Below are 18,908 nucleotides of genomic sequence, written 5' to 3'. Positions count from 1 at the left end.
AAGAAGCTATTCGAATATATACACACATATTGTAATTTGGATGTGTTCATGCTTTACATTTTTGACATAGGTCTTCTTTTTTATTTAATTACTAAGACATTTACGCAGCAATTTAGGGGTGCAGTTTGGTGATGTGTTATGAAAGAGACTTTAAAAGAAATAGAACAGAATAATTGACAATTAACTCTGAAAATAAGCCCATAAATCTTATGATAAAAAGAGTTTCATAAATGGTTTCCCTCTTTATAGATACAGTTAAAGTGTTGATGCGTGCAACTGAATGTTTAAACATGTCATCTTTCTGTGAAATTTGTTAACAGTTCTTTTATAACTTGTTGAATGCTGTATGAATGCATGTATTTTGTCCCCATAGCTGAAAAGTCTGCTAAATATTTAATAACACAATCACATCTTCCAGGATAAAGTTTTATTTATTTTGGCTAGCTGAGACAAAATTTCACAATCACGCTGTTAAACATACATTTTTCCTGTTGGAGTTGCATGAGTAGAAAACGTTTCACTAAATTAGCGTCCTTCTGGTATCCGAATGGGCTTTTGTTTGGGAGGTATGCCTTGCATTCAGTTTTCATGGGGACACCAACACAGCACACATCGCCTAAGACCAGGCTAGTTGAATGTGTGACAGATAATATTTGATTTCTCGGCTGAAATATATGAGTTGTATGGTTTAAAATTCCAAAGTGAAATTAATTGGTTATCCAAGGCCAAGCCACACCAATGGTTGCTGAATTACGAAATAACTCTTCTCATTATCCATAAACGTTACACTTCTCTGCCCTATGTACCTGTTAATGTTCAAAGCAGATCATTTTGAAGGTTATTAGGCATATGTGAACATTTCTCATCCAATACCGGATTTGTGTGGTCCTGACTTTATAAGAGAGGGCACATCACTACAACCACCTTCATCTAAAGAAAAGACTGGAAAGGTATGAGCTTTTCGCATTAGCTTTTTTCACTGATACCTCAAGGGTACAGTGGCGCACACAGGCCTAGGTTTAATGATTTTGATGGGGCATAAAGAAATATCTTCTTAAAACTGCACTTAGATAACAATTTTACATATATGTGTGCTTATATATTACTGGTGCGATGCAATTGACAATGTATATGTTTTTTAACAATAATTGACACATATTTACTGATTGAAATATGAAGTTTCAAAAGTTCCAACGTTGGTATCTATAAATATATGTTTGCTTTGTTTCTTTAGGGTGCAGTTTTATTTTTATGAATTATTTTTATATTTAAAGATTTATATGATTAAACAACTACTTCGTCTTTTCAGGAATCAGTTCATTTTCTTCTACAAATCAATTCCACCAAGTAGTCCTGGCGAGTTTTATTAATGAAATCGTAGTGAAGTGAAATATGCTGAGAATCAATGCAATGCACCACAAGAGAAAAGTAATCAGACCAGTACACTTCTTGGTAAATGACAGTTGTCTCCTACAACTCTAAGTTTAAAGTTAGGCACTTGGCGGCGTATTTATAGGCCCCTAGCCACACCTTGCGCCACATTAACGTAATTTATTCTGATGTTAATGTGGTCCAACAAGGCCATAGTCCCTGCGCCGTATTTACAGGGTGGTGCAATGCATGCATTGCGCCACCCTGTAACCCTTTGTGCTACATTATGTCTGCACCAAGCCCCCATTAGGGGAGCCAGAAAAGGGTGTAAGGAAATCTATGTGATTTCCTGAAGCCATTTTTTATGGCACTTTTAATGCCTGCTGAAGAGCATGCGTTAAAAGGGGCCTTCTATTCCTTAGAATGGGGCTGTATGTACTCTGCAGGAGTAGCGCCAACAATTTGAATACGGCGCACACATGGTGGCAGTAGGAGGTTGCTAAGGGGCGCAGGGAAAGTGTCACTGCACTTGGTGCAGTGCTATTTTCCATAAATCTTCCCTCTAATATTTCTAAGCTAGAGGAATTGTCGGGCTAATAACTAGGAGTTAAGAACAACCTCTTCTCATTCATGCATTTCTGCTTTGAGTTACCCTAAAAACATGACCTGTAGCCCAATAGCCTTCCTCCGACTATAAATACTAAGTTACCCAGTTGAAAGACTGGAAATTACATATTTGTGTTTCTACATAAAGGACAGACCTAATCTATAGTTACCAGTTGAACACATGAAATAATCTATTTTCAGGCATCAGCATAAATGGGAAGATTTAATGTACATGTCTTGTTCTTTCTTTAACAACGTTTACTCTTTAACAGATTAGAAGATCTGCATAAAACAAGTAATCATTGATCTAGGGTTGAAGGGCTCAATTTAGGTGTTAATTTTTAAAAGGCTTTTTCTTGGTAAACATTTGTTTTTTTTCAGTTTACACACACATCGAAGATTCCTGGTCTGGGAATTTAAGTAACCCGAAGGTGTATATTATTTTAATCAGACCTAATACAATCTCAGAGTACAAAGAAGCATAAACGTACACGCCATAGCTAATGAAGACAAATTTATAATATCAGAATATGCTGTAACAGAGATTGATGTGAGGTAGAAGTGTGATAAAATACGGTAACGTTAAAAATAATATTCCTCAACCAAAATAATAAAAACAAAAAAAATACCGGAAAGCATTTTTTCAGGTCTACTTTGACAGCACAGCTATCAACTTACCCATGGTTACCAAATCTTTAAAATATACATGCAGTGGGGCTTTGTGCCGGCCCAGAAAAGTATTTCTCTCTCACCTCATGCTATTAGATGTTTGGTGAATAATTCCACCTTCTAGCAAGGGTCACGTTGGAATGCACAAGGGACCACTTTACATCTGAAAGTACACTCAATTATCACACTGTTTAACACATTCATTTTTGTCTCCTATATGCATTCTACACAGAAAGCACTCCTTGTATACAACTTCATATCCCAGCATTGGTAAAGCCAGCTGGGCTAGCTTTAATATGTTGAACATCGTTTGTGTCTGAATGCATGCAAACAGCTATTGTGAATGCCTGTGTTTATGTTTGTTAGTATGATAAAGCTAGACCAATTGCCTTTGCCAATGCTTGTTTCGTTTCTTGATTTGGGACGGCTTTTCAAAATTTAAAAACAGGTTTTCAACGTTCGTTATTTGTCTTTAAAAAGATGTGTGCTATCATATGTCATGCTACAAATAATTCGTTATGATTTAAAGCGAATTGTGGTCTGTATCCAAAATTAAATAATTTTCTTCTAACTTCAGAGAGTTTATTTATTTGAAATAAAAATTAACGTAATCTCTGAATGCCTTCTTTTTGTTCAGCGAACCAACACCTCACGTGACCTAAATAGTTTATTAGATTATTTTGAAATAACACTGTAATCTTAAACACAAGTGCTTTTCTAAATATGACATATAAAATAGTACTTTGAGTGTTGCAGTTTAATTTTAGTGAGTCTTAAGTCTAGGGATATCCAATACATATTTCCATTTCAGTGTACAAAAGAGTATGCAAGGTTCAATTTTAATATCCACAGTTACAGTCTCGAGGCCTCAAAGATGAAGGGTGTTGACATCTGCGTGCAGGTATCCTCTAAACGTCACAGGTCCATGGAGATACAGAATCAATGCAATGTCTTTGATAGCCTTTTTGATGCACATTGTGTGGTCCTTGATTAGACATGCCAGATAACTACCTTTACTTTGCCCCAATCAACAATAATGCGGACATTCAGGAAAGGTTAGAGCTATTAATTAGTGACCTGCACAATTTTCCTTCTTGCTGCTGTAATCATAAAATTGATTTTTCCAGTCCATCATGTAATTGTTCCAGCGGTGGAATTCTACTTTCCACTGTTGCTGTGCTTCATCGAGGTTTCCTGGAAAAGAAAACACGTGAAACGAATTTATATTACTGTTTGTTTTGAATTTCCAATTTGTACATATGCGCTATGCACTTTATATTTACTTTGCTAGACATTTTACTTTAAGAGTACATGTGACTTGGACAACGCAGGGCAAATCACAAAGGTGAAGTGTTCAGTTTCTATAGCTTTATGTGAATGCTCATGTCCTGCATTGGCCACTTGCATTGATTGATTCTAATGATTTCGGTTCTGCATAGCTGGCTGCTGTTTGTCTCGGAATTGAGCCCATAACTTTGATTTAACTGGTAAGTGTCTGCCTCAGGACTTCAGGGTCATGCTTAAAAGCTCCGAGCACTCCGAACAATAAGGAGTATTCTATTCTCTGTAAGAGGCTGACACTAAATCAGAAAACGAATACTGACAAATATGTTGGTAATAGATTAAATGTTTCCTATTAAGACGTGTTTTATTCCAAGTGTCAGAGGAGCCGTGTGCACGTCGTGCATTGCTGTCTTACAGCCATTCAAGTCACAATTCCTGTGGTATTTTTCATTGGATGGTCACACATAATATATTCAAAAGATGCTTACAAACTCTATCATTAATGTATATCTGTATAGAATAATAATATAGCCATACTTATATAGAGTATATATGCGGAGGGACAGAGTGTAATATGCTATTTATTATCACTATTGATGAGTGTGGGGAAGGGACATTACACATGATGATGCCCCCCAACTTCCTAATTTTTCCATGGGTAATAGGTTTCTAAAAATGTATTTGATAAAAGCAGGATACAAGAGGTTAATTTGTGCAAACAGGTAAAATCACACTGATGAGGCTTTGGACATTAGCGAGTTGTTTTTCTCTGTACAATCATTGTAACATGCAATGTGTGAGGCTGCAAACAACCTTTTCCTCGAGGCATTTTTATTGTGTTGCAGTAAAAACAAAACTAATATCAAGGAATTTGCATTGTAGTAATACATGTATGAATGTGCATTTATTAGTACATTTGCTCTAAATATTATTAGGCCACAATTACTTTCACTGCTATCACATATATTTATTCATTCATATTCATATATTTCACACAGCCGGGGTTGGGTGTGCTCTTCTAACCTTGCAACTCATTTCATGCATCTACTTAACCTCAAGCTAGACAACGGGACTCTGATCGCCCATCGATTCTGATACAAGAAACATCACACATTTGTCCTTATTTTTGTCCTTCCTTGATTTCGCACAGACCTTCAATCTGGATTGGTGGCAACTTCTGTGTGCAAAATGGCTTTGGGATGGGCACTTCCCCTCAATTACGTAGCCATGTTCCTCTGCCCTCACTGCCTTACTGTGAGTATCTGGTATCCATTTTTTAAAAATTATTTTAGTCTCACACTAATCTATTGTGTCTATAGAGGCCCATGCCTGTCTCTAGTCATGAGGGAGATTCTGGACCTGTTACGTTACCAGGAGGGGGTCACAAAGTGTGTAAATGATGGACTTCTGTCCTGTCTTCACTTTTGTACATAACGAGATGGTGGTAGAATATTGTGGTTTGTGAATCCATAGTTGTGACCTGTCCATTTTTAACTGTGTCTGCGGTGAGAAGTTATACTTGTCACTTTTGTGAAGTTCCGCTTTTATGCACTTGCCCAGATCTTAGCACCAACTGCTGCGTCTTTGTGTACGTGGCCTGAGTGGAAGATGCATAGTGTGTATGAGGGAACCCAAGTAATGAAAGTCTGTGGGATCCATTTTGGATACCTAAAGCCTGTCCTTTAGCACAGATTGGAGGTTAGGTTGTTTTCCCAGTGAATGGTAATGTATTGCTGACATTTCGGAAGATGGAGGAAGGAAGGATAAGCAATGAGGTAGGGAAAGAGGAGATCCCTTTTGGACAAACGATCAGGTTTTTGTGAAGAGTAGATGCTGACCAGTCTTCCTGAAGCACTTTCATTTAGTTCATGGAAGAGGTGAAAGGTGAGATTGAAGTCTCTGTTGCTCAAACTGAAAAGATTCTTCAAATGGGGCCATCCTTTTGCTTTTCTTTTGATCACTCTTCGGTGTTTCTGATAATGGCCAGGTTCAGAAATCTCACAACTCTTTGTGCCCCTGTTGTGAGTGCTGTGTGCTGCAAACACTGTGAATAGCTTCATTTTACTCAAAAGCTGTGCTTGGAGTGCAGCTTGGAAAGGACACTTGAAAGGAGAATCACCTCAGCCTGTTCCAGAAAGTGGATTGACTGACATCTCCTGTTTTCTCTGACTATATAAATTGGAACCTACACTCTGACCCATAGCTAAGAAGAGGATAAGCACATGAGTATCTGAGGAGCCAATCAGCCTCCCGAGAAGCACAGTCCAGTTCACAACACTATGGGCGAGCAACAGTGAACTGAGTTAAAAAGGTTGTGCATTAATACAAGAATATGGGGTAGTCCGCACCTGAGCCTTATCATGTTAGAAGCTGACCTGAGGATGAAAACGCCTGAACTGTGTTGGAAGAGGAGTTGACTTTCTCTAGCACATCATTTACATTTTCCTATGTGTAGGATTTAGATCTAGTGTGCACTAGCGTACTGGCAAATCATGCATTGGGTTCAAAAATCGGTTATTATACTCATATTTGATGAGTGTTTGCTGAATGCTGAGACTGAGGACCTGCACACAATCTCCCTTAGTAGAATGTGACTGATTACTATTGTTACTACTGAAAGGCAAGTGCTGAAGGGGTTATAACTGGCTAAGCTTGCAAAGCCATAGTAGGATGGACCCAATGAAATCACAGAGAAACAAGAGTAACCTTCACAGTCAAGGCTCAGTATCTCAAGCTTTCCCAAAAGCTCCATCGACAGGGCCTGACATGCAGCCAAAATGAACATTTGTTGAACAAATATATATGCCATGAAAACATTTGTGTCCAGTCATACGGTCCAAGTGAGAATTGTAAGCAATAGAAACAGAAGCAAGACATTTACCGTAAACTCAGGGTTCAAACTAGTAAGTAAACTTCTAGCACCCTTGTGTTTTAAAATGTCTGCCAACCATATATTTGATGAAATACTGATGATTCACAGATGGGAAGGTATATGTTTCATTTTGCTTTCCAAAGATGATTTAGTATTTCTGGTGCTGACGAAAGTGCTTTCCATATGCAGTTTATGCAATGAAGAGACCCTATGACAAAAATAGCTTATGATAAATCATACAAAATCAAAAATAATAATATGAGCACCCATTCAAAATGATATTAAAAATGATCATAGGTGGAATGTTTGAATTAATCTCAGTCCCTGGCAGTCACGTGGGGGTCATATGCCAACCCATCATTTGCCTCCCACCATTCAAACTGAGTTTGGAACTAGTCACATTCAAATCAGTTTTGGTCCTGTTCCAATGGGAAAAGTCCAGCCGGGGAACTCTCAAGCCAGGTCCTCCCTGACCCAAAACACAGGCAATCCAGGATCAGTCATCAGCCAGATATAGCTTGGTTATAATGGTGCAGTGAGCTTGTGACCTACATCTGGGCACACTTAGAGGCATATTTATAATACCCTAACGCCACATTAACGTCATTATTTTTAATGTTAATGTGGCCCAAAAAGGCCAAACTCCCAGTGCCGTATTAACAGAGTGTCACAATACATGCATTGTGCCACTCTGTAACCCTTTGTGCTACATTATGTCTGTGCCAGGCAAAAAGTATGCAAATGGGGCGTTCCCCCGTTATGGGGGCTGAAAAAATGGCGCTAGGAAATCTATTAGATTTCCTTGCTCCATTTTTTTTGCAACTTTTAACGCCTGCTCGGAGCAGGCGTTAAAAGGAGGCTTCCATTCTTTAGAATGGGCCCCTATGTACTCTGCGGGAGTAGCGCCAACAGTTTGGTGCTACTCCTGCAGAATACATCAATAGTGTAAAAAATAATGACGCTGTTGCCCCATACCCTGCGCCACAGTGCACCGTATTTTAAATATGGCGCACGCATGATGGCGATAGGGGCGCGCTAATGGGTGCACGGAAAGTGGCACTGCACTCAGTGCAGCACCACTTTCCATAAATCTGCCACTTAGGGGTATTAAGAAACAAGGGCAGCATCAAAAGCCCTTCAGTCTCATTCAGAGGCTATATTGTCAGTCACATGAAGCTTGAACTGAACTTGGAGAAGGTATTGAGTAGAGCAGTCTGATATTCAGTAGGCATACTCCATTTTGCAAGAAAGCTAGAGAATTCATCCACAGACGATTCATCCACAACACACCAAACTTGAAGACAGTCTTTGCTTTTGAGCAGAAATTCAAAGAGCTAAGAGTAGCAGCACACGGATTTGATGACAGCATTGATTTTTTAAAATAGAAATAAGTGGTCATCTCATGTGTACAGTGATAGTTCCCCGAGAGGCCATCCTGGGAAACATGGTCATCAAACAGGACACTTCCAATATACCACTCTTTTAGTGATGCCACAGTCCAGTGTTACTAACCACCTGTCCCAAAGTAAAATATATATTTTCAGTCCTGACCAGATGAGATAACAATCTGCAACCGAGGCCTTCCCTGCAGCAACTCTTCTGTTTCATTGATCTATGTTCTGCTCCATTCCCATGCCTATTTCATATCATAAAAATAACCATTAGGGACTATAAAAAAATCTGTTATATGGACGATTGATGGCACAGCTCCAGGGGTGCCTTAACCAAGAAATCTCATGGGTGATGCAAAATGTGGGAGACTGCAATATATAATGACTTTATAATGGTGTTAAATTGTTTACTAACATCTATTACAAAAACAATGCAAAACAAATGGTAGGAGCCCCGTTTATGTGTATCAACAACAGATAATTCACAGCCACAAAGTAATACCTTGTTTTTAGGAAAACAGTAAAAATCCTGATGAGGGCCTCTTTGAATATACAGTCTACATGCAGGTCGATATGCAATGACTAAGGATCACTGGGCTGGGAGGCACCTGATTTCCTAAATGGCTACCAAACAAGACTGAACAATGAATCTATTCACTAAAAGATGCTTTAGTTCAGACCCTTGGTCCCAAGGATAACATCACTGAAGGTCAAAAGTGTACACTGCAAACTGATAGCCTTTTCTAAGCTAAAGTACCTGTGGAATACATGAAGGTTCCTTTTTTAAAATTTTACATGCTCAAAATCACATTATCCACCATTATTCAAGCTGTATGCCATGTGTTGAAACAGTACATTTTTGGGTGTCAAATGACTGGTTCAGAGGTTTGTGAATACTCTACAATGCACATGATGCCCATTTTCTACATGAATTTAATTAACAGTGGTTGATTATCCATTGATTAATAGATTCATAAATGTGTTTTATAATATAAAAACTATGAGTTTTTAGTAAAACATGCACATTTAAGTGAAATCATTCAACAAGTAAAGATACCCCAGAAAGTAAAACGTATTCATAATTGTCCATTTCTGTGGCTAAGAGGGGCCCTCTAGTTGTATACGTAACAAGATTTGAGTAATGCATAGTAATGACTTAAAAGCAAAATGATCATAGAAATCAAAGGCTAACAAGACTCTAGATTGAACCACAGGATTCCCTGTCACACGACAGTCTAAATCTAAATTCTCAATGTTATCATGCAGAGGGTTGACATCATAGGCCACATTTCACTCAACTCAGAATTTAGAAATCTAAACTCATTAATTCCAAGAGTAAGACTCCAGGAACAAGAAGGAGCTCCAGACCATAAACAACTGCTTTGTAGCTTTGTGACTTTTCTAAATTACAGCACTAATTAATGATTAATTTTAAATATTCATTCTGTTGTTCATTCACTAAAGGCTAAGTGGCCAAATGTGTTGCGAACAACTGAATTTAAATGGTTGTCTCCCCCAGATTTAATTCTAAAAATCTTGAGATAGAACAGTTTGGCTGAGGACTATTGGAAGCCCCAACCAAAACCAATATTGACTAACCAAGAAGGGACAGGGCTCAATATTTCTTCTAGTTAATGGCCTGCATCTTTCCCATCACCTGCCTAGAGTTCATCGAAAAATCTGACATGTGACAGTTTTCAAGTGTATGGAAATGGCTGCACAGCATCTCTGGGAGCTCCACAAAATAATTATGTAAATACATCAGTTAATAAAATGTTAACGTCAAATTTTAGAATAGCGGAGATGGCAAAGCTTCTAATAGCATTCTGGCGCTGAATGCCATTCCAATGTTCAAGGGATTTGGCCACAATACCAGAAATGCTCTTTTGAAGACTTTTGGCCAAATGTACAAATCAGTCGCAAATGGTTTGATGAGCAGAAACAGCCGTTTTATGACCACAAAAAAAAACATTTATGAATGTACAAAGGTCTATTCGCGATTGGGTAACCTAGTACTGAATTGTAAATTGGGTTTGTGATTCAGTATTAGGAAGGGGTGTTAAGGGGGTCCCTTCCTAATATGGAAATGCAGTGGTATGTGTGAATGTTTTGCAACCAAAATGCAGTTATAAAACATTTGCATTTTATCACCTACTTCAAGAAGGAGAATGAGAATGTTAGTAAACACATTTTTACGAGCAGGCAGAGGTCCCACAGGACTATTTGTGACCCACTGGGAATTGCAAAAAGTGTAAAGCACACTTTTGTACATAGGTGTTTGTGATCATCAAATAGCGAATTGCAAAAACTCACTTTTTGGTAATTGCAAACCTGTCCCTATGTACATCTGGCCTCTTGTACCTTATATTTGATTTTTCAACTCTAAATTTTATCCCATGTTACATGCTTTCTCTATAGATGATTGATTTTCTAGTCTAAGTAATTATTTTGAGGAGATTCAGGTCTGGCTCACTGGATCACCTTGACAGTGATTATCAGGACTGAGGTAGTCCATTCTCTTTCCCATACTATAATTTTTCACAATGGATGGTACCTACATTTTACAGAATCCATTCCTGTTTTTAGAATCTTTACATCTATTGTCATTTGGTAACATTTATATTCACTTGAATAATAAATTGCATAACATCCCATGAAAGGCCTCAAGTCACAATAGAATGTGCATCAGCCCAAATCTTGGAGGATTACAAAGGACAGCTTCTTCTTTCCCTTGTGCTTTAGCTCTGAAGTCTGTCATGCAGCAGAGATGATAACCCATGCATTGAGTGCATTGAGTGCATTGAGTGCTCTGCTACATCTCTAAACATGGCACTGCTCAGCTGTTTAAGGGTGCTACCTCTTCAAAAGCCAGAGCCACACAAATCCAATATACCACAGACATCCTCCAGTGGTGGCTGGTGAACCTTGAAAGTAGTAGGGCATAGAACTGAAGGGAGTTGGTGAAGTAAGTGAATCTGACATTCTTCTGAGCTATCCATGGGGGAGCAGGGGTTCTCCCTGAGGAAGGTTTGGAAAAGAAAAGCCAAATACTGCACATGCTAGTGATGGGGAAGCCAACAAATAAACAGGGAGAGCCAAGCCAGAGCTGAGCCATGAAACATTTTGCATGAAGTTCATGCAACATACATCATGTCAGAATATGTTACCATGCCTTCAAAGTTCATATTTATTAAAAGGGAACGTTTTTAAACAGGAACTGATAAACACTTCTAACTGTGCCCTAGTGGCAATGCTATTAGTGAACTAAGATATGTTAGTTGGAAGTGTGCCCTATATGTGGCCTAGATTCTTACTATACAATGAACCAGAATATAGCCTATTAAATAAAACACAAGAGAGATTTTTGCACAGCGCGCATCCTGTACTCATGTGTTTGAAGGTGCTCTCATAAGAGATAATTAACAAAATTGAGGCCCAGGATAGACTATGCCTTAGTGGATGGAAAATTGAGGGATCAGGTCGAAGAGGTATGTTGCGGCTCATATGTCGGACTATTCAGCAGTAAGCATTAATATCCAGTTGCAGATAAGGGACACTCAGAGTAGGTGGACACTGGATAGGAGCCTATTACTTGATGAGAAATTAGTAGCAAATTGAAGAATTGACGTAAAAGAGTTTTTTTAGCACTAACTCCAGATCAGCATCATCGGCTATAGTTCAGGATACGTTTAAGGCCTGCCTGAGAGGAAGATTGATAAGAGCATCTTCTATTAAAAGGAAGGCCTACAAAAGAGAGATTATGTGTCTAGAACATCAGTTATATCAGGTAGAGCAAGACCTGATAGCCCTGGATTATAAAGGAGAGAAGGCTGAAAACCTAAATAGGCTTTGTCGAGGCCTAAGACAGGAATTGTTATCTGTAGTCAATAACAGGATAAAAGCAAGGTTCGAAGCTAATAGGATCGCACAGTCCGAATATAGAGAAAATTGTGGGAAACTATTGGCTTGGAAAATAAGGACAAATCAGGTCAGGAATAAGGTGGCAGAAATCAATGGTAGGAAACCAGGGGACATCTGTAGCAGTACTAGGGAGATCGGGGAAGTCATCCAGGATTACTACAAGGAGCTTTATTCAGAGAAATCAGTGATATGTCCGGAAAGAGTGAAAGGCTGGCTAAAGAACCTTGACCTGCCGGTCATGGAGGGAGAAGATAGTAAAGGTTTAAATGAATGGATAGACCAGGTTGAAATAGAGCGAGTTATGCAGTCTGTTAAGCTAGGGAAGGCACGTGGCCCAGATGGCCTACCTTTCGAAATATATAGAACATTAGGGAGTAGTATCCTTAAGTATTTGATTGGGCCTATGTAATAATATTCTGGAGGAAGGTGGTCCATTACCTTACTCTTGGAAGGAGGCTATTTTTATATTAATTTTAAAACCAAGGAAGTATCCCAGAAGTTGTGACTCATACAGGCTGATCTCTTTGTTAAACTGTGATTGCAAAATCTTTACAAATCTCCTGGCAGGCAGGCTGGGGGGGGGGGTCCTTGGTAGCCCTATCCAGGGAGATCAAAAGTTGTTTTTTTAAAATAGGTATTTGCACTAATTGACCCATAGTCTAATAGCCTCGGTAGATTTAGCTCACGTGTGCAAGGAACCATTAGCTTTAGCAACAATTGATGCTACTAAGGCATTTGATAGGGTTAACTGGGTGTATCGAAATACTCTCTGTCAAGTTTTTAACCTTGGAGGGAAGTTTATAAGGGTATTGCAGAAGATATATCATGACCCGGTTGCCAAAATTTTGTTTAATGGCTCATTAATGCGCCCCTTTAAAATTGAGAGAGGAACCAGGCAGGGGAGCCCATTGTCTCCGTTGTTATTTAATTTGTATATAGAGCCCCTAGCTTGTAAAATTAGAAGAGAACAGAGGATACCCACATTCATATGGGGAGGATGGTGTAGGAAGGTAGCCTTGTACACAGATGATTTGATGCTATATACCACAAATTTATAACAAACACTACCAATGTTATAGGAACAGACAAATAATTTTGAGCAGATTGTGGGATATGCAGTCAACAAGGAAAAAAACGAAATCATTGTATGAAACATGCAGATGGAGAGTATCCCAACTAAGAGCGAGATAAAATATTTAGGGATCATGATAACTCAGGATATAGCAAAAATAGCGGAAGCTAACTTTCGGAGAATTATGAGAGATTCATGTAAGCTAATGAAAAGTTGGGCAAATTTACCTCTCGCAATTATCGGAAGGGCTAACCTGGTTAAAATTATTATATTACCCAAACTCCTGTTCATTTTCAATGCAGTTCCTTTAAAGTTCAACAAAGAGTGGTTGAATAAATTGCAGGGTAAAATCAGCAGTTTAATCTGGGCTTCCAAAGGGGTACGCATTTCATGGAAGAAACTGAGGAGGGACAAGGACAAAGGAGGGATAGCGATCCCTCATCTTCATCTCTATGTCTGGGCACCCTTTATGAAAAATATGGCCGGGGTACAGGGACTACCGAGTTTGCACAAATTTTGAAAGAAATGATGGAGATTGACTGTGGATCACAAGGAAATTTTCTTTACAAATTTGGGGATCCCAAATATTTTAGGAAAGTTAGATTTAAAATTATGCAGGACGCTGAAAAGCAGTGGTTTGCAATAAGGAAGGCCACCAACTGGCCATATTACAGTAAATACGCTCCTCCTTGGGATTCCCCGGGCTCACCGGTCTGGATTAAGGACATTCTGGTTAAACCATTGAAAAAGGAAGGAATTGGGTGTTGGGGACAACTGTTCAAGGACAGGAAGCTGATATTGTTTGAAGATTTGGATGCAACGGCAGAGGGCAAGTTAGCTAGATTCAAGTACCTCATAATAGCAAGCTAGGGGAAGAGTGTGAAGGAGGAAATAGGTGATTTAAATAGGATAGAAGAGTTATTTTACCAGGGTAAATTCCGGAAGAAAAACCTGGCGAGATCGTATTGGACATTGATGGAAGTCATAGATAGAGAATTCAATATGCCGGAGGAGATTTGGAGAGAACGTCTCCCAGGATCACAGATTAAATAATTATGGCAAGTATCTACAGCTCTTTTGTACTCCACAGTCAAACCTGCCCATTTAAGAAGGAATCATTTGTTTTCAATTCACAGAGCCTTCTGGACCCCAGAGAAGCTATCTAAATGTACACAAGGCAACTTGATCACTTGTAAGAAGTGTGGCTTGGGCTCAGCAGAAGACAGATATATGTTTTGGGAGTGTCCTCAGCTCTACCAGTTTTGGAAAGAGGTTGGGGAAACAATTAATAACATTCTATCGATTTCATGCCAGGTAAGCCTTCCACAGGTTATTTTTGGATGTCTCCATGGCTCAGCAGGGCAGAGTAGGAAATATGATAAATTGCTTTTTTATATGTTGCTGCTGGCCAGGAAGGAGATATGTAGGAAGTGGGTTAGTACTTCCCTTCCTACTTATACTGAGTGGATTGATGCTTTGGCATATTATATAACTTTGGACTTAGGTACCAGTAAGAAGGAAAGCAAGAAAAATTAGTTTTGGGTTCCATTAAAAAGGTGGCTGGAAAGAAATGATTTATGAGGACCCATGATTACACTAACGGCTGGTCTCAGAAGGGCTTTCGAGGAGACCCATTAAAGACAAGACCTAGAGACCTGGTTGTCTCAAGAGGGGTGCCTGGAATGACAGTTTGCTCTGAGGTCAATCGACCTTTATGAGGAGGCCCCTAGGAGGATACCTGAAATGCCAGATGGCCAGATGAGGACTAAAAAAAAAGTAAAAAAATTGAGGCCCTGAAATAAAGTATTTGCCTAGGATCACACAATGTGCTTAATTCAACATTTTCCATTTTAACGTAGTACAATTAAACCACTAAAAGCGTATCTCTTGCTGACATCGAATCACACACAAATCAGGAGGCACAACTGTCCATCCTTCGGTGGGGCCTACTTGCCACAACACATTATTGTTACACACTCACACACTTAAGAGGGGATAATAGAATTTCTTTTTATTGGTTTCTTATTGGCTCAATGAGGAGTGCTCAGCTTTTTGTTTTGTGAAGATCAGTCATGTGCTCTCATCACCAGGTCTCATCGGCTGTGTAAAATGATGTATTTATGTAGGTATTTTGTTACATTTTTGCATTTTCTCTTTCTTGTTGTTAAACCTATGCCTGTTTTGCTGTCCCAGTGTAGACTGCACCAATTGTGGTGCATGATGTTCGATGTTCATAATGTGTTGTCAGTCCACATAAACAAATACATTCATTTATTACGGGTATTTTTAAAGTACTGGAAACAGTAGTTTAGTTATATCAGAGCGCTTATTTAGCAATGCTAAATGTAGTATTTTCACAATACAAGGGGTTCAGGATGGATGTTGAACCAAAGGCTGTATTTAAACATGTTTCCCATTTTACATGGTTGCTCTAGCCCCTTTGCCACATTGCCTCCCATAAAATCTCAACCTGTTTTGGGAATCTGGCACAAGCTTGCAGTGGATTGCACACCTTTAACATATACAGACATAGTTGTACATGACCAGTGTCCCTTCCCCCCACTTCAGACTACTTTACCACCAATGCAATGGTGTGGGTACAGGCATTAATGATGATTTGAGAAAAAAAGGTCTTTACCAACAAAAACAGGGAAACAGGCACAGCTTTCTATCCAGTAGAACCATTGGCTAAATGTCTGAGAGATCAGCCAATATGTGGAGGTGGAAGGGGAACTTGGAGGACTCCCTTGGCGCATGTCATAGCTCGGGCATGACAAAATCTCACCCTGAGGAAGGGCAACACTTGTGCTTCTGTAAGTGCCTCCAAGCCCTCAATGCTGCTTCTTTGAGACACACTGGGCATGTGTGATCAGGGCAATGTTCAAGTCACCCACCACAAATGTCCAGTGTGTGGTTGTACACTGGACTGCTCTGCTATTCTACTACCTGTATACCGGGCAATGGGTGAGCAGCAGACAAGGCATTTGGTCTCCTTCTCCCCCCCCCTCTGTACTTGAGGGGTCTTGCTCGAGACTCCCTCATAAAGGCCCTCAGTCCCAGCTCCTTCCCTGCCACTCTTCTCACCCATCTAAATGACACCACGCACTTCTAAGTGCCATTGTGGAAGCACCTTAGATGGAACAATGAGTTGTAGGCCTCTGTGTTCTAATCAAATCAAATAGGATTTCAGTTGGTGTGCCTTTTTTCCTACACATAGAGATTTAGCCCTCTAGACACATATATAGTAACTCTGCTTCTACAATACTTTAGAGATACATCTATGACTGAGTTCCTGATCATTCAGTTTATAATAGCATGACAACAAAACTCATGGTTGTAGCACCTACATGATTGTTCTAATTGGAGTGCTGCCATGATAGCAGATACACTAAGAGGATTCCAGCACCAAAACAGAGCATGTAGAGAGGAACTAGCAAATGTGCACATTTGTGTTTATAAATTAACTAAATATTTATTTGTCATTGTCTTGCGAATTGTCTCTCTCTCTAAATATAGCAAATATTCTGAATGTATGCCTTCTTATCCATTTTTAATAACCAAGGATGTATGGTAGCAGAACGATCTGGCAAAATTAGAGTCCAAAATAATATTGTGTCCTAAATAACACCCATTTGAGTTAAGAGCAGAAAATCTCAGTGCTTAATTTGTGAAAGAAAGAGTGCTGGTGCCCAAAGCTCTGCTCAGAAGCTGGCGGCTAGTGTGAAGAAAGCTGAATACTGAGGCTGGTAGCCTTGGCCCTACTGCCAGACACTTCCTGCCCCTTTTTCTCACACTTGGAAGTTCCTGCTTTCTCTTTGTGATCGTTAAGCCGCCTTTTTCTTCCTGTGTGATTTTCCCTCTCTTGCACTCAGTAAATATCTGATCTAGGAAAAATGAGTGGCAATCCCCAAAACTAAGTGGCAGCGCCCCGCAAGGGCAACCACCAGCTCAAATTAACCACGGAAAAATCTACACCTTATGGAGCGATATTTTTGTAAACAATATTTACTTATCAATATGCTGATATGCAATCAATATAAGAGCACAGTGTTAATCATACTGACAAGGTCATACGTAAAGTTATCATAATATTGCAATGACTCTGTTGCATTCAAATCCTCTTCTACTCGCACATCTTGCAGTAGAACTGCATTGTGTATTGTATTGTGTTTGTTTTCCGTAATATGTTTAAATTCAATTCAGAATGCTCAAAACGAATAAAACTAAAATTATAAGCAGAACGAAATAGTATCTAAATCTAGCAGGCAAAAGAGGCATGGAGAAAGAAGGGAAGTGTAAGCAGGTTTAGAAGAAATAATGAAAAAGATGGAGACTGAAGCATAAAAACCGAGAGAGCAAACAGATGCAAAATCTGTCTTCTGTTTACTTTTTCTGTGATAAGGTCAGACAACTGAAGTCACAAGTCAATGCATCCCATTATCACCAACATCATCAATCTCCCTGAATCAGCCACCCGTGACATAGGTGAACTGACAGATAGAAGGCAAAGAGTGATTAGAGGATTCACTCTAACCAATAATTAAAATTAATGGCACTTGGGTACAATGTACGATTAAACTGCACAAGCAGCTTCACACTATGCTCAAGGTTTGTACTTTAGTGCTGGCAAATGAAAACACCTCAACACACAAATGGGAACTTTTGTTCCTTAAATTTAAAATTGATGTTCATATTCATATATACTCTTTTCATATAAACGAGAATTTATAAAAGGAGCATTATTATTATCATTATTATTATTATTATTATTATGTTGTAGCAGTAGTAGTTAAAGTGGAAACAATGACTGTTATAATAGTCTTAAATATTACCCCCCAAGGCAGGTCAATTTGTAACCTATATTTATTGTTTTTATATTGTGTTTGCCTCTGTTGAACTGCTGAAAGCACCTAAGACAGCAGAACATAAATGTGCAAGGAGACATCTACTTGACTTTTTTGAAAGTTTGGCCATCAAAATTCTGTCTAAAATCCAATCTGCACTTTCCTTTTGAATCATATTTCCAGCTGTCTTCTAAAAGACTTAGGCCCTGCTGGGCGGGGGGTGGAAACCTGGTTTCCGCCTGCCGGCCCAGCAGGGATCTCGGGCGCAACACAGGAACCGGCTCCAAATGGAGCCGGCGGTGTTGCGGCCATGCGAGGGGTGCATTTGCACCTGTTGCGCTTTTCACTGTATGAATAGCAGACAGTGAAAAGCTGCCCAGGGGCCCCGCGACTCCCCGTACTGCCGGCCTTTACCTGGCAGTTCAAAACGCCAGGAAAAGGCTGGCGATAGGGGGACTAGTAATCCCCTGGGCAGCGCTTCCCTGGAGGATTACTCCCGCCGGGACCACCGGGTGGTGCGCTTCCACCGCGGTCAAAATACACAAGATTGCACCGCCAGCCTGTTGGCGGTGCATTCGCCAAAACAGCCCTGGTGGTCTTTGACCGCCAGGGTTGTAATGACCCCCTTAGAGACATATTTATCACAATAAAATACAATTCAATAGCTTTATTGTTTGATTAATAAAAATCATTACAATATATATGAAATGAACAATTGTGGCCGCATTGAAATTTAAAAAAGATACCATTTCTAAAATATTGTTCATTGTTCAAATATCCTAAAACAATTAAAAAAAAAACATTTATCATCAGAGCTATGACATGATGTGAAGTGCAAACATTTGTTCCTATAATAAAAATGTCTAGTTAAAATCGAA

The 18,908-nt window shown here is 39.3% G+C and overlaps 1 protein-coding gene across 1 annotated transcript in view; it reads right to left on the bottom strand.

Moving 5' to 3' along the window:
• Positions 1–412: 412 nt before the first annotated feature.
• Positions 413–18,908, bottom strand: part of BCHE (butyrylcholinesterase) — a 340,160-nt gene continuing 321,664 nt past the window's right edge. Inside the window, exon 4 of the mRNA XM_069213225.1 lies at positions 413–3,840. Coding sequence (XP_069069326.1) covers positions 3,716–3,840 — 125 coding nt within the window. The 3' untranslated portion in view covers positions 413–3,715. The remainder of the gene's footprint in view (positions 3,841–18,908) is intronic.

This window comes from Pleurodeles waltl, chromosome 11 (genome assembly GCF_031143425.1).
Source record: "Pleurodeles waltl isolate 20211129_DDA chromosome 11, aPleWal1.hap1.20221129, whole genome shotgun sequence".
NCBI classification, from domain to species: domain Eukaryota; kingdom Metazoa; phylum Chordata; class Amphibia; order Caudata; family Salamandridae; genus Pleurodeles; species Pleurodeles waltl.
This window is presented reverse-complemented; position numbering and strand designations above follow the sequence as displayed.